This window comes from Colletotrichum truncatum (genome assembly GCF_014235925.2).
Source record: "Colletotrichum truncatum strain CMES1059 chromosome Unknown Contig_0004, whole genome shotgun sequence".
NCBI lineage: Eukaryota > Fungi > Ascomycota > Sordariomycetes > Glomerellales > Glomerellaceae > Colletotrichum > Colletotrichum truncatum.
This window is the reverse complement of record NW_027222401.1, coordinates 1,177,610-1,199,010: the sequence shown is the minus strand read 5'-3', so window position 1 is coordinate 1,199,010 and position 21,401 is coordinate 1,177,610. Positions and strand designations below refer to the sequence as shown.

Below are 21,401 nucleotides of genomic sequence, written 5' to 3'. Positions count from 1 at the left end.
CAGCGGTCGTTTCATATACTAGATCTTTGAAGCCGTAAAGAATCTCCGCCCTATTCACGTAATACTTGAGATTAGCGGAACCATCCCATTCTTTTTAACGTATAGAGCGCCAGTTCACGCCTTGGGGAGTGAATGATCTTTGGCGCTATGAGTTTTTGCAAAGTCTAGTTCAGTCCCTGGCGAGCGATACCGGGGTCAACCTGAAGTTTTGCGGTTATGCTGCGTTGAAACGATTACAGGGCTTTATGATGAGACTGGCATAAAACGTTGTATGGAAAAATGCGTGTGGCTGGTGATACAACAACGACATTCGGCTCTGACGCCTTTTGCGAACTTGAAAATGGCGGATGACTTGATTGGCTGGTTTTGAGGTTATTATCTTGAGAGAGTTTGTTGGGACTGGCGTTTTAAGGAAATGGAGCACGTTTGGCATAAATGCAGCGGTTCTTATGATAGGAAAGAGCACTTGTATGCCGAAAAAAAGATGTTCAACATCAAGTAACACATTCATTGGTTCAATCAAGACATCAGCAGCAAGAGGAAGGCGCATTAGGTGGAGTCTTGACGGGAGTGTAATGCATATCCGCTTAGGCAGTTCTTAAAAGTCCGCTCGAATTAAAGTAAATATCTGAGAAACGTTCTCTAGTATTATGTCGCTCATTTGAGGCTTGGAAAAAAGAATGGAATGAGGTATGCTACACTAAACCGCCCACTCACTCACAGCACAACAACCGCCAAGTACCCAAGTAAACCTAGCACGGCGGGGCCCACGGTGGTCTTGAAGTTCTTCGTAGTCGAGGAAGAGGCTGGCACGAAGTTGGCTGTGGGTGTGACGCCGTCGGTGAAAGGAGCGTTGGCGGCTGCGACGGCCCCGGCAAAGGCGGGTGTTGCGGATGAAGCAGACAGGTTGGGCGTCAGCTTCGGCTCCCCTGGGTTAAGAACACTAAACACCGCGTCAACTATGTTCACGGAGATTCTCGGTACAACAGAGACCTACCTGTCAATGACATGCATGACGCCTTCGCTGGTGATCATATCAGAGATGATAACCTTGGCAGAGTTGACGAAAACCGTGCTGTCCTGCTTCCGAAGCGTGACCTTTTGGCCCATCAAGCTCTTGAATCCCAACTTCATCGTAACACCGGAACTGAAGCGGACCTGGCGCATAATGACGTGGTACTGAAGTATCTTTGCGAGATCCTGAGGCGACATGGACGCGGCGGTGGCACCGATGGCCTGGAAGGCTGCGTTTGTCGGGGCAAAGACGGTAGACGCATTCAGCGAGTCGAGACCCTCGACAAGCCCAGCTTTCATCAGCGCACCCGCCATGCTTGTCAGGCCCGTGTTCAGGGCCGTGTCGGAAGGTGTCCCGGGGAGGGTCAAGACGGAGTCGATAACATGCAGCACGCCTCCCGAAAACGCAATGTCGGGCTTGGAGACGGTGCTCATCTGCTTGTATCCGCTAAAGATGACAGCCTGGTCCGCCTTCTTGACGAGTTCAACCCTTTGGGCACCCGTACCGTTACGGGTAGGAAGCTCCAACCTGCTGATGGCGAACTTGGGTTTCGTGGAGAACATGCTGGCCGTGGTCTTGCCGGCGACGACGTGGTACATGAGGAGATCCTTGACGAAGGTGACGTTGGTGGCCTTTTGAGCGAATGTGGGGTCCATCTGCATCGCCTTGACAAAGGCGTCGTTCGAGGGGGCGAGAATCGTAAAGTCGTTGGAGCTGGCCAGGGTCTTCACAATCTCGGGGGCCATCGCGAGCAGAGCTGAAGGGGGGGTCATGTCATGTAAGTGCCTGGCCGTCGTCGTCGTCGTCGTTTCTTCCAAAGGGACCCAACTCACAGTTTAGAGTACTCAAGGTGTCATTGTTGGCCTTGAGCACGGCGTTCAGCGGCTCAGCCGCCGCCGCCAGTGCAGCAAAGGCGAGGGGAAAGAAGCCTTTCAACTGCATAGCGGTAGGCGGGCAAGAACGGGAACCAGCCCAGCGGAAAAAAAAAAGAAAAAAAAGAAAAGAAAGTTGCGGACACGCTACAGGGAATAGGGTTTCGAGAACATCATGTTCCCACGGGAGCGAGCCGTAAAAGCATACTTATACTGACAACCAGTCCCGCGAGTCTGAGGGTCGGAGAAGGGGGGGAGGCATGTCTTGGCACCCTTTACAAGCTCAGACGGATGTCCCGTTGATGGACTGCCAAAATAAGCAGTGGGGTTACAAAACCGTGGAACTTGGTAGTGCTTGTTTGATACAGTATCTTTCTGTAACCCAAATTTGGACGTGGGCCCTACCGGGGAGAAAGGAAGAAAGTGCCCTGATGTAGGTGCATTACAATCCTGAGGCAAATAGGCGTGGATCTCAGAAAGGAGGACCCATCAGCCTTGGGATTTGGTACAGGGCCATGTAGTGGTAATACGAACAAACACAATAGAGGCTCTTGCGGCCCGGAGCAAAACGAAGGTGAACGAATTCAGAAAACTGATAACGGAGAGTGTTCAAGGAGGGCCTGCGCGGTTTGCTGGGCGGGAGATCGACGAATAGCGGCGCGGGATGATGGTGAAACATGCCTCAGAGAGCGAGTGGAAACGCATCCATGCGAAGTGGGGATCTCTCAGACGAAGGGAAGGGTTACTTATTTTTGAGAGAGCTTTTCATTGGAGTGTAGTGAAGAGCCTCATAGTCATGACTCTGCTCTGGCTACCTAAAAGTAGTGTTGAGCTTTACTGAGGTTGGTATCATCAGGAAAAAGCAGAGTGACTGGCAACTCAGAAACTCGATTGGAGATACGGATAGATATCCTGCATATTCTGTTAATTAATTGCTCAGGCTCTCATACCCACAAAATCAGACGTCAATTCTGTCGGGAAGGTAACAAACATGCCAGGGCTACGTATTCATGAGACACTGCACTGACAGAGGTTGCAAGACAAGTACTTGGTTGGTTGAAGCTATTCGCGGATTAGATTCCTAGTGGAGATTGTAAAGGTGGGGTCCAGGATGACTCAGCTAAATTTATCACACTCCCAAACACGCACCGCCTGAAAACATACACGGAATCTACTGCTCTTCGGTTCCTGAGGCAGAGCAAGACTTTCCTCGTAACCATGCTCCCATCTCTTCTTTTCGACGTATGCAAGACTTCAGTTGACCGAGCGCACGGCTGTGGCGGCATCATGGTCATATATTCGAGTAAAAGTTAAAAGGCGATCCCGTCGGTCTACGGCAAGGGCGGGCCTTTGCATGCTGTGCATGCTGTGCTGCCACTTGAGCTGAAAGCAACGCTTTGGACTGCTGAAGGGGGCGAACTGACAAAAGATACGAACGCATCGGACCATATAGGAGAGTTGTTGAATGGGCTTCATTTATTGCGACGCCAAACTCCAGAGAGTGCCAGGCCCGTCACCCCGAACACGAACGGCTAACCCTCCGTCCACACCCACACCAAAATACATCAACATCAAGTTGGGTATTGCGACGCTAACCACTAGCGGTGCCCTCTTCGACTCGTCTGGGAATAGACTTACATACAAGAGTGTCAAGCTTTAGGGGCCCCCATCAGAACCTCCAAGCGAAGATCCGTGGATTCTGGCTCTCCGTCTCCCCCCCTCAACCCCCGTGGGGACGAGGCGATGTGCGTTCAAGCCGTTGGTCTGCCAAGGTGACTCCGTGTCTCTGGCAACTCGGAGTTTATCATCTCCACGTCGCGTCCCCATGATGCTGTGGCTTCATTCGTGTTTCTCCCAAGCCCAACCGTGGTATCGTAATGTACGCGAAACCAATCTTAATCTTGGCTGCTTCTGGAAGGTACATCATTATATATCTCTGCATTCTTTCAAGGACTAAAGATACACATCATATTTTCATGACTTATTACTAACCTCGGGCCGTTCATTGGCACACCCTCAAAGTATCTTCCGTAACATCTTGACGGAAAGTTCGGAACGGAAGAACAGCAAAACACCACGTGACTCTCATCCAGAAAAACTGGCGCTGGACAGATCCAATCTATAGTTTCAAGGATCGCTCTACTATGTGTGCCAACAGAAAACCATCAGAGCATCGCAACCCCTCAGACATGAAACGGACCTCCAGCCACAGCAATGGGCTGACTGGAACCCCTGTCCATTACGGAGATCCCGTACCAGGAAGTGCTGCGGCCGTTGGCCAGTGCCACAAACGGTTTACTGCGCCACAATTACCATTAATGACACCACGTCATCCTGCCTCTCAACGCCGCACCGGGTTGCGTGTTCCAAGGCGGATTTATCGCCTCAAGGTGTGAGACCAAAACGCAATTTAAGGTTCGCGGAAACGTCGTGAATGTTTGTATTGAAGACCGGCATTTTGCCAATTTTTTTTTTATTTCCCTCGTCGTAGAATTTCACCGTTGGCTTGATTCCGTACGGATACAAGCTGCGTCTCATGATGGATACCACACAGCAGCGCCATACGCCAAGCTCCATCGCAGAACAAGAGCTTTTTTTCACGTCGGGTTCTCAAGCTCACGGAAGACATGAGCATGAATATGACCAACAAGCTCAGAATCGCTGGTACGATGACCTCAACGATGACTCACCTATCGTCCCAACACGCAGCGATGTCCCTGCAGTGAACATTATACCTGCCACGCCGACGACCGTTCGCTCCAATAGCGTACGCTCACAGTTCTCTTTCAAGGACCCCAACGAGCAAAAGCATATCACGGGACCCCTTCCGGAGGTAGAGGAGGAGGATAACATTTATGACCCCCCAGAAAACCCTCCCAACAACAAGATTCACGACTCTCCTACTACCAAAAGTCACTCGCCACCACCTATTGAATCGAAGGCTCCAGCTGAAGAGATGGCTTCTTCATCGCAGCCTCCATATCAATCAACGCATCCAAATGACTACTACTCCCCACCTACACCAGAGCCCGCCATTCCGCATCATGACACCGGATACGAGTATCCTCACCCACAACCCCAAGCCCAATCCCAAACACAACCACAACCACAATCTCAACCCAATGAACATCATATGTCGGATGACAAGGGGAAATCTCCCGAACCTCCGCTGCAACATCATGATGTCGGGCACGGATATTCTGAACCCGTCATGAATGATACACCATATGACAAGGGAAAGTCTCATGAGTCTCCAGTAGCCGGTGCTGAGGAGGAACGGCCTCCGCTACCCGGCCCAAGGCCCTCTAATCCAGAAATCACGGATTACTACGCTCAATCACATGCAGCTGATCCCGCCATACAAGAGCAAGAAGACCGTGACTATGCAATGGCATTAGCGCTCCAGGAAGAAGAGGAGGGTGAGCGACCACCTCTTCCACAGCGCCCGTCGAAAAGCTCCTACGGTTTGGACCACAAAGATCCTCTTTCGTCCCATCCCGTCTCGACGGAAGACGAAGATCGCGCTCTTGCGATGCGGCTACAGCAAGAAGAAGAAGAGGGCGGGGGCTCGGTACCTCCACTACCAACACGGCCACACCCAGATGCCGTAGCAGCGATGCTCGCCCATCAACAGCAGCAACAAGAGCCACCGCCATTTACAAGGACTCCATCGACAGAGGGGCTCATGGCTCCTCCCAAACGCCAGGGCACAGATTTTGGCGGCGATGATCCTAACAACCCGGTTCATTATTCGCGAGATCCCCAGAAGCTCATTGCGTACCTGGTTCCCTTTCCCAAGCCGTGGTTAGGTGCCAGAGCGCCTACGGACGCCATTCCTACGCGCTTCCTGATTTATACTCCTCCACCTCCGCCGCTCCAAGCGCCGCCTGAGGGGGTAAAAGAAGGCGTTACACACAAGGTGCAGCGGAAGTGGCAGAATGAAGTTCGTCAGGCCAAGCAGAGCGACGCCAAGACAACAAGCTGGGCTGGCTTCAAGGCCAAGTGCACGCGTGGCGTAGATAAGGCTATGCAATACACAACCACAAGCAACTTGGATTTCCTCGCCCGTGTGACACCACCACCGTCGGCATCTTCATCTTCCAACCTTGCCAGTAAGCTCTCGATCAAGGGCATTGGCAAGAAGGGCAAGTCGAATGAGAACAAGGAGGAAACTGCCAAAGGGAAGGGATCTGCGGGTGTCGACGAGCATGCCAGTGAAATAAAACTCAATGATGAAGAGGCCACACCAGCGGACGAAAAGGCAAGGGAAGCAGGCTTGGATGAAAAGGCGAGAGAAGAGAATCCATTTGAGGAAAAGTTCAGCGAAGACAGAGTGCGCGATGAGAAGGTGCATCACGACGAGAAAGGGGATAGGTCGCCGGACGACGTCAAGGAGCACGACGTATTTCAAGACGACGATCCCGCCCATCAGTCTCACGAGACCAAGAAAACGGTTGGCGTCGAGGAGATTGTCTTTGTCTACCCACCAACCATGAACATGACACCAGAGGCTATGCGGGAAGAGTTCATCAACACGATGCTCCGCACAAAGTCCAAAGCTCAACGAGACGCCATCATTGCTACGGGCCTTTTACCTGTCTCATTAGCTATCGACTTGGTCATGATTGCCGTCAGCGGACTCTTTGAGGTCAATGGTCAGTACAGTCTTGATTTTCCATCATATACTCGGTTCAATACTAACATCACATAGCTGTGTGGGCATACTTCACCATCAAGGGCACCAAGACCGCCCGCTCAGTCACCAAGCGCATCGCTTCCAAGTCTCAGAAACCCGAAACAATCGATCCTCAAAAGTCCGAGAAGGAAATGGAGAAGGAGGACAAGCTCAAGCTTACCTTCAAACCCGCCCCCCGTACCGACATCCTCACCCGCTATCTCGAGGCTGAGTGCCATCGCGTTGATTCCAGGTTGTTCCCGAGGTACACCACGGCGCCAACTGAAGTGTAAGTTAAACCTGTTTCTCCATCCTACCTACTTGACTGCGTGTGTGTGCTAACACTTGAGACAGCGACTGCTTGGAAGCGATTGGCTGGTCGCCCGCGCATACAAAGGGGCAGCAGAACTGGGAGGACGAGGCATGGGAGGTGAATGACGTCAAGGACGATTTGAGGGTAGTAATGCACAAGGCGGCAAAGGAGTGGCGGAAGTGGTGTAACAGGTATGAGAAGAATCCAGAGAAGAGCCTGGCAAAGTAATTTCTTGACAAGAATTGAATAAAACTTTTGAATGTAACATTCGCATTTCAACGGTTTGAGGTAGTTAATGCTCAACGACAGGCCCTTGTATCAGTCCACCTCATCAAGCCCCGATCGGACAGGCATTGTGAACAACCATGAATGATACATCTGAGCATAACAAATAAGTATTTTCAAAAGAATATCCACGGTTCCATCCAGGCTTTCAGCCTCACAGACGGCGCAAAGTGGTCTAGAAGGTTCTGCGATGGAGCTGCCCAGCCTCAATGACGATTAGGCAGCCGCGACAGATTGTCAGCATCCCTTCGATATAGTCGCCAATAACAATAACATGCGCAACATTGAAAACATGCCAATGGTCAGGTAGCTCAGGTGGTAGAGCATCGCTGATTGTCCAAGCGAAGGTCGCGTGTTCAACTCATGCCCTGGCCGGAAATCCTTTTTTTGTGGTGGTTTGTTCTGTGGTTGATCTTGGACATGAGTTTGCCAGGTATGTCACTTGCTTGTCTCCACCCACGACTGTGGTTTCTCGCCAGGAGTCCTTGGTTCGTGTGATTTATCAAGACTGGATAATGTTATTTTGGCACATGATATCGTTGCAGAACTTCAACCGTTTACTTCGTGCTCACAATGTTGAGGGTTGATGTGTCTCTCGAGTTGTAGTTTGATATTTGGACTTCGTTCGCTACGTCCTACGCCCGCAGTATCCACACTGCTGCTTATGGCATGAGTCCTCGCTTACTAGTATACAGAGACTGATATGTGTTCAGCACATATATCGAGGCCCAAATGAATGATTTATCCATTCAATGGTAACTTTGGGAATGTGTTGGCTCCATTTAACCAGCATTCAATTGACCCAAATTCAAACCAAAGCTTATAACCCAACATTGTCGTCTCTGGCCCATCAAGCTCTACTCTTGCTATCGCGGAACCCAGCACTACGAGTGGTAACCCATGCCATATCAAAACCTGGACTAAAAAGGCGCCGGCTTGGCTGACGAAGTCCCCCTCACAACCCACGAAGCGGTGGAAATCAGGCGACAGCCACAGGGCAAACTGCTGCGGAGCACCATCCGATTCGGTCCGGCGCCGGCATCGTATCTCCCCACCTCGGGGAAGACGAAAAGCGCGGCAGGGCAGTGAACCGGGGTACTCCTCATTGTCCCGCTGCCCGACAATTTCTTCTTCTTCTTTTTTTTTTCTTCCTTCCTCTCCCCTTGTTAGCATCTCCACAACCTCCACATTCATCGATGCGGGGTAGCCTGTCTTGCTCTGTGCTACGTAGCAGTAGAGCTCTCCACTCGTTCAAGCGGTCCAATACCGTCATCGAATTACTCAAATGAACCTTCTCCACGTGCCAGGGGAGGGGGGGGTTCCTGGTCTACCGGCCCCAAACCTTGGTTAGATAGTTCCGGTAAAATCGACAATCGCTCATGACCCAACGGCCCATCGTCAGAGGGGGTCGAATGACGCTGCTAATACCATGGGAAAGCAGGAGACTGCGGGGGATGCGGAGCCGAGAAGAGGATTCATTCGTCAATGGGTCGACCGATGCTACCGGAGAAAGCTGAACGAATTTAAAAGGGCCTCTGCTTCCTGGTTCCCCTTCAGCTATTACAGCTTTGACGCAACTCCCATCGCTCCCTCGCATCTTTCACACGTGCTTTGCGTGAGAATTTTTTCGGCCATGAAGGTTGCAGCGTTCGCCTTTGCCGCCGCGACCCTGGTGTCGTCGGCATGCGGCCAGTTCATGAAGACTCCCTCCGTCCCTCGGTACAGACAGGCCGTGAGACAGGCCACCAACCACTCCAGCGATGCCTGGCCGTATGGCCCCTTCAGCACCAGGGGCCGTGATATCGTCAACAGCCGTGGTGAGGCTGTGACGTGGGCGGGCATCAACTGGCCCATGAGCGGTAAGCCCAGCTTCCTTGCTGTGTGAAGAGAAAAAAAAGAAAAGAAAAAAAAGAAGATTGTGAACTAACATGGTATATATGCAGGTGAGACCATGATCCCCGAGGGTCTGGAATGGGCCTCTGTCGACAAGATCCTCGACAATGTTGCCAGTGTCGGCTTCAACTACATCCGCATGTAAGTGTATCCGCCGCCTCCTACCTAGCTTTTCCATACTTGGAACAAAGCAATTAACCCACCATACAAGGGGTTACGCCATTGAGATGGTTGACCAAATCTACGACCGCGCAGGCGAGGACGTGCCCCTTGAGGTCGCCATGATCACGGCCCTGGGCTTCGTCAACGGCACCAAGGTGACCAACGAGATCATCCGCCAGAACCCGTCCTGGACGCGCGAGACGACTCGCTTCGAGATCTGGTCCGACATCACCAAGGCGGCCCTCGACCGCGGCATCTACATCTCGCCGGACGTGCACGTCAGCAAGGCCATGTGGTGCTGCTCGCACACCGACGGCAACGCCTGGTTCGACGACGTCCACTTCAACGCCTCGCACTGGCGCCGCGGCCTCTCCTACGTCGCCAACTGGGCCAGGGACCACCCCAACATCGTCTCGCTCTCCCTGCGCAACGAGGTCCGCGAGTCCTGGAACAGGACCAACCTGTACTACAACTGGGACACCCTCGTCGGCAACTTCTCCGCCGGCGCCGACGCCATCCACGAGGCCAACCCGGACGTGCTCATCCTCTGGGGCGGCATGCAGTACGGCCAGGACCTCTCCGCGCTGACCACCGGCAAGAACTACCTCACCGCCCCCTGCTACAAGTGCACCGCCATCCGCGACGCCGTGCGCCGCGAGCCCAAGGTCTTCGACGTCGACGGCCACGCCTGGGCCGACAAGCTCGTGTGGGAGCTGCACATTTACAAGATGAGCGAGGACGTCGACACGGGCACCTGCCCCATCATCGAGGCCAACCTGTACCGCAACGGCTTCAACGCCCTCGGCATCGACGCCCCCGCCGCCTGCAACGCCACCGGCGACTGCCCCAAGGCCAACCGCCTGACGCCCGTCATCCTGTCCGAGTTCGGCAACGGCCAGGACGACACCCTGCGCAACGACACCCTGCAGGTCTGCCTGAGGGAGTTCACCGTCAAGCACGGCGTCAGCTGGATGGTCTGGGGCCTGGCCGGCAGCTACCGCGTGCGGTCCGGTGGCCAGGGCGTCCCGGACACCTGGGGCCTGACCAACTACGAGTGGGACGGCTGGAATGACCCCGCCACCATTGAGGATATCTGGAAGCCGTGGGTCAAGGCTATGAATGCTACGAGAAAGGCTTGAGAGTGGAGAAGCAGTATACTACTTAATTATAATGCGAGATGACTTTTTGTCCACTTTTCCCCCGCAATGTTTTGTACGTGATGGCTACGATTTGGTATCTGAGATGGCGACATATATGAGAGGCCAAGTACTGATAGGTTCTCATATCTCTCAGCTCATGAACCTCTTTTGGCTTGCAGGTGTTCGTTGATTTGCTTACTGTGGTACTTCGTAGTCTGTCATCATAGGGTAACAACCAAAGTTCCCTTCCGTTTCCATTGCTCCTTCGTGTTATGAGACACCAAACGACGTTATCAAAGTCGGTGGTCTCGTCGAGGCAGAGTGATCAGATGAGTTACCAAGCTATGGACGAGGGGACTTTTCTTAGTTGAAATCCTGCAACGTATATATGTATCAGCCTGTAGATTTACCACTCCAACAATGTGGAACCAACTTGCAGTGCCTCTTTGCTTTGTGCTTGCAATATTGGGTTGTGCCCCCCAGCTGCCCCGGGCCGAAGTGTGCACTTACGCTTCAACGTCTCCACCTTTCCATGTACTCCTCGATTCTTGGACCAACGTTACTTCGGTGCCATGTTCTGGGATTCAGTATATCAAGTTTTACTGATATCTTATAGCTCTTGGACCTGGACAGGGTCACGTTTGCGGCGATGTCTTCTGCAACCCATTGAAGAAACCATGGCACGATGGAGATGGGTTTGGGCTGAAGAACACCAAGAAACAGACTCGACGAAAAGGTCTTGGAGAGAATCTATGTGAGGCATTCAAAAATAACTGACACCTTGCCTGGTGAATATTGGCCATAGATGTGACAGCCCGAATATGAAGGGTCCATTGTAAAGATGATGAACATAAGAATATCAAAGGCCAAGTCTTCACCTTGGGAAATCAGTCAAACAAACCCCGAGGATTAGTATCAACAGTACTCACACCTCTCAAATCTCGGAGCAAACCAGTTCCCTGTCCCTGGGCGGCATTCAAACACACTCCATTTGTTCGGTAGGCCCCCTAGCGATTTGCGCTGCAGTGTCCGCGAGGTATAGGGTCAGCGGGACCTTTCATGCTATTTTGAAAGCCAAGAGCAACATACCAGACCAATAACAAGCTCTAACTATTCCGGCGCGGTGGCGACCACGATGATTGCAAGCTATCCGTCAAAGCTGTACATATAACTTGCGTCAAGAAGGGAGGTGCCATTATTCCAGACGTCCCACTTGAGGGATGCATGAACGGCGATGTAATAGCCATGTTATTGCCATTTTTGTGCGGCGATGCCGCAGTTTTTGATGAAGGAGACGGGTTTTCCGAGACGGTCGCTAGCTCCCGAACAAGTAGGTCGCAGCAGTCTTTATCCAGAAGACTCATCGAGGCAATGCCAGAAACCTATATAGCCAGTCAGCAACAAGTTACGCAAGGTTATAAACTCGTCTTGAACATGAAGATGGAACATGAAGCCCATGTAGCTCGTCAGATGGGCCTGTGGGACATGATGCGAGCTTACTGGTTCAGTTGAAAGAATCTCAAGGCGCAAGAGTCTTCTCAGAAGTCGCCAGAACAGTTGAAACACCGAGGAAGGAGCGCTATCATATACGTCGAATAACACGGGATTAGAACCAGCAACAATAAATAGCAATGAATAAGGCGTGCTTGAACCGGACCGCAGTACTTGTGCCTGTAGTATTGTGTTCGGCTTGTTTCCCGTTCGGACCCAAAGCGACGCGCGATATGTGAATCGCTTCTGTCTTCGAATTAGGCGCGACTTTTCCAGCTTGTATTTTCCACTGTTCTTGATGAAGGAGCTGTGGCAGAAGTGATGTTGTAGATCAAAGATGACGAGCCTTTTTTTTTTTATCAGCTGCTGACGGGCATGGTGTCCATCTTGGGGTGCATATGGCGTGCACTAGCCAAGCCTTGTAAGCCAGTCTAGGCAGTGACCCAAGTTTGTTGACTTGCATATCAAGGGATGTGTACCCGATCTGGTGCCACCTCAGCGCTGGGCAGCATTTTTGGGAACAAAAACCCACGATATAACCGAGCAGTGCTCAGTGGTCATCTCTTAAAGAAGCGACTTTGCTAATTCGAGCCCCCAACCTCTCCGACACCTCTTCGGCTGAAGGGAGATGCGCCACTAATGGTCATTATTTCGAGCCATTCCTGTCGTCTGTCGGTTTAGTAACCCATACATCTTCTTTCAGCCCTCGTAAACGAGCCACGTAGCAGGAGGCGTTCTGTCCAATGCGGAATACTCCCCTCATCCTCGAGAAATACAGGCGGTCCGAGCTGTTCCTTAGACCTTACTCCTCAGCTCCAGGAAATATTTGCGGCTTGTAACACCCATGTATATTGCGTGTGAGGCTGATTTTAGGGTCTCGAGATATCATTTCATAATTCAGCTGCGATAGCGGTGGTGTTTTACAGTCCACGGGATGAGCTACCATGATGCTCAAAAGTCGTCGCCTCTCAATCTTCCTAGGGTCTATAGAGTTCTGACATCCGGTTCTCAATCCCTGCCTAGTGTCGAGCCGCATAAGCTTGTAATGCCTTGGTTCCACCGCTGGGAAGACATTTGATGCTCCAACACCTAGCGCACTGGGCTCCATCAGCTAACATGAAAACGGATGGAAGGATGGCCAGCATGCCAGCTGCTGCATTGTTCGGATTCTTGAAGTCGCAGATGATGGCCGATTAGACGAATAATAACCAGAACTGAATAATTTGAGACAGACGTTGAGTTGTGGACATGATTCGACGTTGTCAAGCGTATTCCTCGTATCTGCGATTCGATCTAGCGGAGATCGTGTGGCGCGTACGAGGGCTGCAGCCTGTTTCAAGTCCAAACCTTTACCAGCGGCATGAATCTAGAAAACGAGGGATACGGTTAATCCAAAAAAAGACTAGTCTATCGCAGGGGTTGTGCACATCACCAACGTGAGGACTTCAACTATAACGTTAAGTTGTGGGCGTCAAGGCCACTTGGATCCTCCATCGACAAACACTAGGTCAGGTTAGACTAATTGTCAGCACGAAGAGATTTGAATACATGAAATCAGTCGCCATTAACTCGTAAGATCTAGCCCATGTAAGCCCTTTGGGAAGGTTGGAAGTATTTCAGGGGCCTGCCCTATTCAACATTCCGCCTTCAGCGGAGCCACTAGACGACTCCTCTACTCAATAACTTTACATAACAAAACATTTGCAGTTCCTGCAGTAAAGTTCCATCTTGGTGGAAGGGAAGTTCTGCTGCAAGTCCTTACCGTCAGCTGCCGTTTCCATGTCCGATTCCTGAGACGCGACATCCCAAGCATTATCCTCTTCCCACTCACCACGTTTCAGGACATTCGAGACATACCACTTACGACTATACGGGACGTTGGCTACTTGCCGTTCGACGAGCTGAAAGAATTCAGAAACGGCATCGGAATCTTCCATATCTTCATGTTCGTCAGATTTGTGGTTCTGGCGGAAAATCTTCATCAAGGCAATGCTGGAGTTGACCGTGTTATGAAGCCGAGCCGTTTCTATCTTGATGCCCTGTTTTTCGGCGAAACCCATACAGTCCAACACTTCAGCGAGGCATTCTGCTTCCCTACATTCTCCGACTCTCTTTGAGACAGCGTCCCAGAATGTGGTAGCAACCACAATTTGCCGAAATATCTCAGGGTTGAAGATTTCGCAGAATGCCCGCAGGTTGCGGATAGCGTTTTGGGTCTGATCCGAGTCGATGATACGCTGGAGGTAGATGACGCCGCTTAGTTTGTGATTTCTGCCTTCAAGTTGAGTTTGTATTGACCGAATCGTCTCAATGTCGGGCCCTTTGTCAATGGTTATTGATGGCGTATCAACGAATATGAGTGGCCGTTTGCAATTGCTCGGGGCGTACCGGTACATGGCGATTTTTGACACATTCGAGGATAGCGGTCCATCCGTACCGAATGGATCTTGGGTTGGATCAGAGATGACCGGTTTCGCTGTTGGATTTATCGGTGCGCTTTTTGTTAGTGACTTGATGAAGGCAGTTTTTCCAGCACCTGAAGGACCAATGACGGCGATTATAACGGTCTTCATCTTGTTCGATCAAGGCGTTCTTGGTCTCACTGCCATACAATGACTTTATCGATGCGTAGTTTGCGGGTATCAAACGGTGAGTATTGGGGATTCTTATACCATGAACGAACTACACAAACCTTAGGGTCTTCTAGAGTTACACTCGAATAAGTCTCATAATTACAACGGATCTAGACAATGGGAATCCTGACGCTGGCCTTGCCCGCTCTCCAAAGAGTTGCAGCCTGCAAAGGTTTCAAGGTCTACCGAACAAAGGTCCTGCTACTGGCAATGAATGGTTCGGATTAACATATAAAGAACGCAGGTAATGGCCAGATGTTTGAAGCCAGGGTTATTTGCCAAGGCCTCTATTTGAAGATCATCGAGACCCAATGAGTTCGCATTGTTGACAGACCAACCGCGCAAAAGACCCAGCTAAGCAGACGTCTGTGCAAAGGCTGCGATACCTTGGTGTAGTATCACTGTCCTGTACGTGTTAGGCCGATGGGCAAATTGTTGAAGCTCTAAATTCTCCTGATAGCTAATGAGGTGGATGTATTCAATTTCCTGTTGGGATTTTGAAGGAAGCTTGTTGGTTTTTCTAAATAATTCAACTGGATATTGTAGTATACTAACATTGCAAACCATTTTACCAAAGGAGGGAGCTTTCTTGCGTAACTGCCTGGAATTATTTCCGACGGTTATTGTTTAAAGAACCAAGGAGATGTGGGTTGATATAATCAAAGTGGGCAGTGTAGAAGGTGGTAGAGATCGGTGGTTGTTCCCGTTGACCTCATGATGGCGATCCAATGACAATCTGAAGGCAAAGGATCTTTTAGAATTAAGCCTTATAAACAGTTTCCAGACTCCCTCTAACATCTCAAGACGGGTGCCTCAGGCATTCTCAATTGTCTTGGCCGGTTGGCCCAATGGCAAGGCGTCTGACTACGATACAACGTTGAATCAGGAGATTGTGGGTTCGACCCCCATGCTGGTCATATTCTTTTGCTTTTGCAATATTTTTCTCCCCTATTCCTTTCTCTCAATGATTGGCACGACACTGTAGGGAAGCTTTTAATTGTACTCGAGTGAGTTAGTATCAACGTTAGTTAGCTCCAGCATCCCTAACTTAATATCATGAAGCTTGTTGTGGTAAGCTTTCAATAGAGTTTGCGCGATTCCTCAGGTTTATAATGACGCTTCTTTTCTAAATTTCCTTGTCGTCAACCATATGTATTTTGATAGAAGTGAGCTAGTCACCGTTATCACGTTAGCCTGGGAGCCCAAGAAAGACTTCCGCGGTTGCAAAAAATTCTCCCCACTATGACGGGCTCACACTAGACCCCGTTTCCCAGCGGCTAAAGCAACCTATTCTCCACGGTCCGGTCTTATGACAGTATCCGATAACAGCAGCCATCCTACAAAAGGCATAGGCGAGAGGGGCCCAAGGCAAGAGCGCGCAGCAAACAGGGGTGGAAGAGGCATTCGCAAATGAGCTCTCGTCACTGTGCCGCAATGACGTACTTGGCAAAAGACCACCCAAGGTCTTGGGAGCCCCGGTGGCGCAGGAAAGACGGCAGCGGAAAGGAAATATTGGTGAGCGGGCGGAGATGGCGGAACACAGGTAGGAAGAATGGGAGTTTGAGACATCAACAGCAACAATCCATATTGTCTCGCTGTAACTGAGAAATACGATAAAGTGCTGCAGACATACAGAGTAAGGTGTCCCTGTTGATCGCAAGTGATGAACCGAGATGGCCGAACATCCCCGCCACTACCATTAACAGCCTCCACCAACGTATTGGAATGTGGAAGGCGACAACAAAAGAACATCAAATCGCCATCACAGCCTCCATCCATTACCATGAACTGACAGAAAGGAATAAACATCCCTCCGTTCAGGCGCCTTCCGCCCCGCGACAACGATGACCCCGACCAATAGAACCCCCAAAGTATGTTGCGAGAGCGACGGAAAGAGCGGGCCACCGTGGATCCTCCACAGCATGCAGTTCTTAGTGCATTATTACCTCCGTGGGCAACACCCATTCAGCCCCAAGAGGGCCTCCCAGTCACGCCAGTGCCTCCCAAGGCGAGTGCCGCTGACGGGAAGAGGATGCGCCCAGCGGGAAGTGGCAGGGGTCGCATGCCACGTCGCGTGCCGACTTTCCCAGACCACCACCGAAATATGGCCCTTGGCGACGAAATAGCCCCCCCTTGGCCCTGCGCCCCGTATTATCCTGTTCCAATCCAGTCGCTATCCAGTGAATCCGTTTGTTCGTGTCAGCATCGGTCTCTATCTCCAGCCGAAATTCTTTCTTGGCGTAATGTGCACGGTATCTCGTCTGGACTACTCCTTCTTCTTTTGCGTCTAGAAGGGGGGGGGGTTTCAGTTTTCGACTTTTTTCGGATAGGTTTTTGTTAAATCTTTTTTCTTTTCTTTTCCCTTTCCTTCCCTGTCTGTTTTCTCAACGCGACAAAAATCAGGTTCGACGACGTAGATTTTGGCAATTTCTTCCAAACTCGTCAGATGGCTCAGACGCGCGGCCTAATTCTTCAGCTTTCACGATAAACTCCCTTAAGAGCCGCCCACGATAAGGGGAACCACACCAACATACCCAGCTGCCGTCATCGGCCCATATCACTACGCCCAAGTATCATCCCAACGACTCTTAACGTTTTTTCAGAACGCCCGTCCCGCCCGTCGAGCAAAGCTACCCGACCCGATTCGAAACGAACCTTAGCTACAAGCTCGGCCTCTAGCTTTCTTGTCAAAGATCTCTAAAAGAGCGTCGACCTCGTCATCGGCCATATATCAAAGGCCATTGGTTTCGACAACCGTGGATACCTCCCGTCTTCTGCTGCGGAAGACTCTGAAGGGTTAAAACCGCCACATCCCGAAGACATTGCGAAAAGGGGGCCTGCGATAAGGATATCCTCAAAACAGAGGAGAGGAAAGGAAAAAGCACCAAAAAATACCGTCACAATGACGTTTCCAGCACCAGCTCGCCCACGTCGTGGTGCGGTCTGCGTTTTGGCATTCTTCGTCCTCACCACTCTCTTCCTCGCCCTCGCACGCCTTACCTCCTTCGATCTGCCCATCATTAGCCGCCGTCCCGAACCCAAGGAAGAACCGAAACCCTCTCCAGCAGATGCGCCCATGTCCTACGGCGACACCGCCCGTCCGGGCTTCACCGACTTGTCGGTACACATCAATACACTGCCGGAGCACCACGTGCCCTCACGGTCGAACCCTGGCCGCCGGCTGATCATTGTCGGCGACGTCCATGGCATGCGCGAGTCCCTCGACACCCTCCTCACCGAGGTGCACTTCGACACTGCCCGCGGTGACCACCTGGTCCTGGCCGGCGACATGATCAATAAGGGTCCCGACTCGCGCGGCGTAATCGACCTCGCCATGCGTCTTGGTGCCTCCGCTGTTCGTGGGAACCATGAGGACCGAGTGCTGCTTGCCCACCGCGGCCTGAAGAAGACTTACGTCGCTGACGAGGATGCCCACGGCAACCCCGCGCCCGCCAAGTCCGACAACGAGTCGGACAACGAATCGGACACCAACACCGAGGATAACGACGACGACCTCGAGCCTGCCATTTTCCCCCATGGCGACGCCGTCGAGCGCAGAACAGCCCGATCCCTCTCCAAGAAACACATTGACTGGCTCTCGGAGCTTCCTGTCATCCTCGACGTCGGCTCCATCGAGTCTCTAGGCAACGTTGTCGTCGTCCACGCCGGTCTGGTCCCAGGTTTGACTCTCAAACAACAGGACCCATGGGCGGTCATGAACATGCGCGGACTAGTCTATCCCCGCGAGGAGCTCCGCCGTAAGGAAGCCAAGAACGCCCTTGAGGACTACCGTAAGATCCACACCGCGGCACCGGGTATTACGGACAACATGATCAACGAGGAACACGAGCGGCGCCGCAAGCCCGAGGACCGCACGATCGCCGTTCCGACAGACCGCCGCGACGGCTCAAGCAGCTGGACGAAGGCTTGGAACAGGCACCAGAAGGCTCTCCCCGCGACGGAGCCCCGCACGGCCGTCGTCTACGGCCACGACTCGAAAAAGGGACTCGAGATCGATAAATACACATTCGGTCTGGACTCGGGCTGCGTCAACGGCGGCGAGCTCAGCGCGCTCGTGATCGAAGCCACGACAGAAGGCGTCACGCATGAGATCAAGAGCGTGAAGTGCGAAAAGGACGATGGGAAGAAGAAAAAGAAGGGCAAGAAGAGCAAGAAGGATAAGACCAGTTGATTGACACCTTTGCATGCGCGCGCGTGTGTGTGTGTGTGTGGGTGTACATGATAGAGAAGAAAACAGGAGTCACTGGAACGGAAAGCAGAGGAAGACAAGAAGAAGACAGGCTCCTAACCCCGCAATAAGTCGGGAATACATAAGCCAAAACCAAGCGAAGAAATACAGATCTCGGTAGTGCTTTCGTCTCGACGGAGGGAGTATAGACAGTGCACAAGCAGATTCCGCTGGACAGTCGCTCTGCACGAGGTGGCGGCGCTCGAGCTCCGACTGGGTTGGACTGCACAAACTGGAGTCATGACAAGGACGGACAAATATTCCGTACTTTTATCCCTAATGAACATAGTAATATCATTGGCGTTTTTTTTTTCTTAAGCTCAAACCATGCGTGTCTGCTGACACTTACAAATTGCAATGTATTTGCCTTCTCGAAGATCAAATGATCCATCTATCTTCACACGTGTTAACACCAGACATTTGCACAGTAACCATGTCAGCACAAGGAAGCCTGCAGAGAGGCCGGTTAGTGTGAAACGCTATAAAATTACGTCGAGCTCAAGCATGGGGCGTAAGAGACTGGTAACCAAGCAATCTATCTCGGGATTTTTTGCTATGTTTGCCTCGCTCTAAGATATCATTTCACAACCGCCCATTCTGACCTTCCTTGCCCTTTTCGTCTCTGTTGTATCCATGGGTGTATCCGTCTCATTAAGTCATTCTCACATCATTGTTTGATAATTTGCCTCCTCGCACCAATAAGCACCTTTCGCCACCTATTATTCTTTTTGCGCACTAATTTATGCGGTGACCTTGGCCTTGATGATGTCCTTGAGGGTGACAGCATCGGCGGCGAACTTGGAGATACCCTCGCGGAGCTTCTCGACGGCCATCTGCTCCTCGTTGAAGTCGAAGCGGAAGAGGGACTCGTCGTTGATGTAGGACTTCTTCTCGATGTCGAGGCTGGCGGCCTGGGCGGCGTCGAGCTTCTTGGGGACGGGAGCGTCGGAGTTGAGAAGCTCCTCAAGCAGGTTGGGCTGAGAATCTTGTTAGTCAAATGCATCTCACACGGGCAAGGTAGGCCGGGGTAGTAACATACGGAGATGGTCAGGTAGTCGCAGCCAGCAAGCTCGGTGATCTCGCCAACGTTGCGGAAAGAGGCACCCATGACGATGGTGTTGTAGCCGTACTTCTTGTAGTAGTTGAAGATGGTCTGGACGGACTTGACACCGGGGTCCTCCTCCTTGGAGTAGTCCTTCTTGGTGGCGGCCTTGTACCAGTCGAGGATACGGCCGACGAAGGGGGAGATGAGGTAGGCGCCGGCCTCAGCAGCAGCGATGGCCTGGACAATAGAGAACATGAGGGTAAGGTTGGTGTTGATGCCGTGGTCGCGCTGGAGGATCTCGGCAGCCTTGATACCCTCCCAGGTAGAGGCGATCTTGATCAGGACGCGGTCCTTGGAGATGCCCTGCTCCTTGTACAGCTGTTATGTTTGTTAGCTATCAAACTTCTTCAACACGAGTCAGGAGCAGCGTACGTCAATGATGTGCAGAGCCTTCTCAACGGAGGCCTTGGTGTCGAAGGAGAAGCGGGCGTCGACCTCAGTAGAGACCTTGCCGGGGACGATCTTGAGGATCTCCTTGCCGAACTCGACGAGTAGGGAGTCGAGAGCAGCGTCGACCTGGTCGTCGACGGAGCCACCCTTCTGCTTAGCGTAGGCAACGGCCTCGTCAATCAACTTGGCGTACTCGGGCTTCTTAGAGGCAGCGAGAATGAGGGAGGGGTTGGTGGTAGCATCCTGGGGCTTGTACTTGGCGATGGCTGTCGATTGAGAGAATAGTTAGCGAATGACTCATCTAGAATTGTTTTCCGATGCTGCCGTAATGGATGTTGCTTCATTGGAAAATGGCTCATGTGGTGATGAGGCATTGTCCAACAAGGTTGAATGGAGGGGTAGTGATGGCGGGGTGATGAGCTACTTACAGGCGAAGTCGCCGGAGTCAGAGACAACGACGGTGCCGGTGGCCTTAAGCTGGTCGAGAGAGGAAGACATTTTGACTGGTTTGATTGGGAATTTTGAAAAAGGCAAGACTCAATCGAATTGAGGCGGTTTACAGATACGTGGACGAGATGCAAGAGGTGGGATCATGGACGGTCACGGTGGAGGTATTTACATATATATAGACTTTTGGTTGAGCGTAGGCCCACACTTGGGGGTGCATGCACGAGTTAAATCGCAGTTTAAAAAAAAAAAAAAACAGGGCCTCTAGAGAGTAATGGAAAGCAGCTCCCACTCTGCGAAAGAGAGAGAGGGTGAGAGAGATTGGATGGGAATGAGCGATTAGTGGTGGTAGTGTACACCTCGCCCGTACCGTAGTTCAGACCGTGTAATGCTGGCCCCCCTCCCCAGGCTGGACGAGGGGCAAGTTTAGCAGGTAGTTCCCAGCGTAGCCACAGCCATCAGCTACTTTTTTTTTTTTTTTTTTTTTTTTTTTTAGGAAAGCGGGGTCCCTGACGACCGCCCACCTCACCCTCCCACCTCATACACTGGTTGCAGGCTTCCCAGCGTTTTCTCACACAGCAACGAGCACCCCTCATCGAGTCCCGGTTAGCGGGGCCAGACGTGTCTACCTGAAAGGTGCTTGCTCGACGCTGTACATCGTCTTACCTTACTGCAAGTAGGTAGGAAATGATTCAGCAGCATTGCAGCGCTGTTGAGTAATGCCAGGTAACT

General features: G+C 51.7%; 6 protein-coding genes across 6 annotated transcripts; 3 read left to right on the top strand and 3 right to left on the bottom strand.

Moving 5' to 3' along the window:
* Window positions 1–717: 717 nt before the first annotated feature.
* CTRU02_207119 (beta-ig-h3 fasciclin) lies at window positions 718–1,957 on the bottom strand (the record flags this gene model as incomplete). Its single annotated transcript, XM_036719499.1, has 3 exons — window positions 718–943; window positions 998–1,772; window positions 1,849–1,957. 3 exons carry the CDS (start codon window positions 1,955–1,957, stop codon window positions 718–720), a joined length of 1,110 nt encoding a protein of 369 aa, XP_036589206.1.
* Window positions 1,958–4,423: 2,466 nt separating this feature from the next.
* CTRU02_207118 (uncharacterized protein) lies at window positions 4,424–7,103 on the top strand (the record flags this gene model as incomplete). The annotated part of the gene is made up of 3 exons (XM_036719500.2): window positions 4,424–6,542; window positions 6,599–6,851; window positions 6,917–7,103. The coding sequence occupies 3 exons, from the start codon at window positions 4,424–4,426 to the stop codon at window positions 7,101–7,103; spliced, it is 2,559 nt and encodes an 852-aa protein (XP_036589207.2).
* Window positions 7,104–8,793: 1,690 nt separating this feature from the next.
* On the top strand, window positions 8,794–10,354 carry CTRU02_207117 (beta-1,6-galactanase; the record flags this gene model as incomplete). Its single annotated transcript, XM_070204838.1, has 3 exons — window positions 8,794–9,019; window positions 9,104–9,194; window positions 9,265–10,354. 3 exons carry the CDS (start codon window positions 8,794–8,796, stop codon window positions 10,352–10,354), a joined length of 1,407 nt encoding a protein of 468 aa, XP_070061371.1.
* A 3,176-nt stretch (window positions 10,355–13,530) lies between these two features.
* Window positions 13,531–14,418, bottom strand: CTRU02_207116 (uncharacterized protein; the record flags this gene model as incomplete). Its single annotated transcript, XM_036719502.1, has 1 exon — window positions 13,531–14,418. One exon carries the CDS (start codon window positions 14,416–14,418, stop codon window positions 13,531–13,533), a length of 888 nt encoding a protein of 295 aa, XP_036589209.1.
* A 2,962-nt stretch (window positions 14,419–17,380) lies between these two features.
* On the top strand, window positions 17,381–18,670 carry CTRU02_207115 (ser thr protein phosphatase family; the record flags this gene model as incomplete). Its single annotated transcript, XM_036719504.1, has 1 exon — window positions 17,381–18,670. One exon carries the CDS (start codon window positions 17,381–17,383, stop codon window positions 18,668–18,670), a length of 1,290 nt encoding a protein of 429 aa, XP_036589210.1.
* Window positions 18,671–19,394: 724 nt separating this feature from the next.
* On the bottom strand, window positions 19,395–20,720 carry CTRU02_207114 (Transaldolase 1; the record flags this gene model as incomplete). Its single annotated transcript, XM_036719503.1, has 3 exons — window positions 19,395–20,150; window positions 20,205–20,488; window positions 20,651–20,720. 3 exons carry the CDS (start codon window positions 20,718–20,720, stop codon window positions 19,395–19,397), a joined length of 1,110 nt encoding a protein of 369 aa, XP_036589211.1.
* Between the last annotated feature and the right edge of the window lie 681 nt (window positions 20,721–21,401).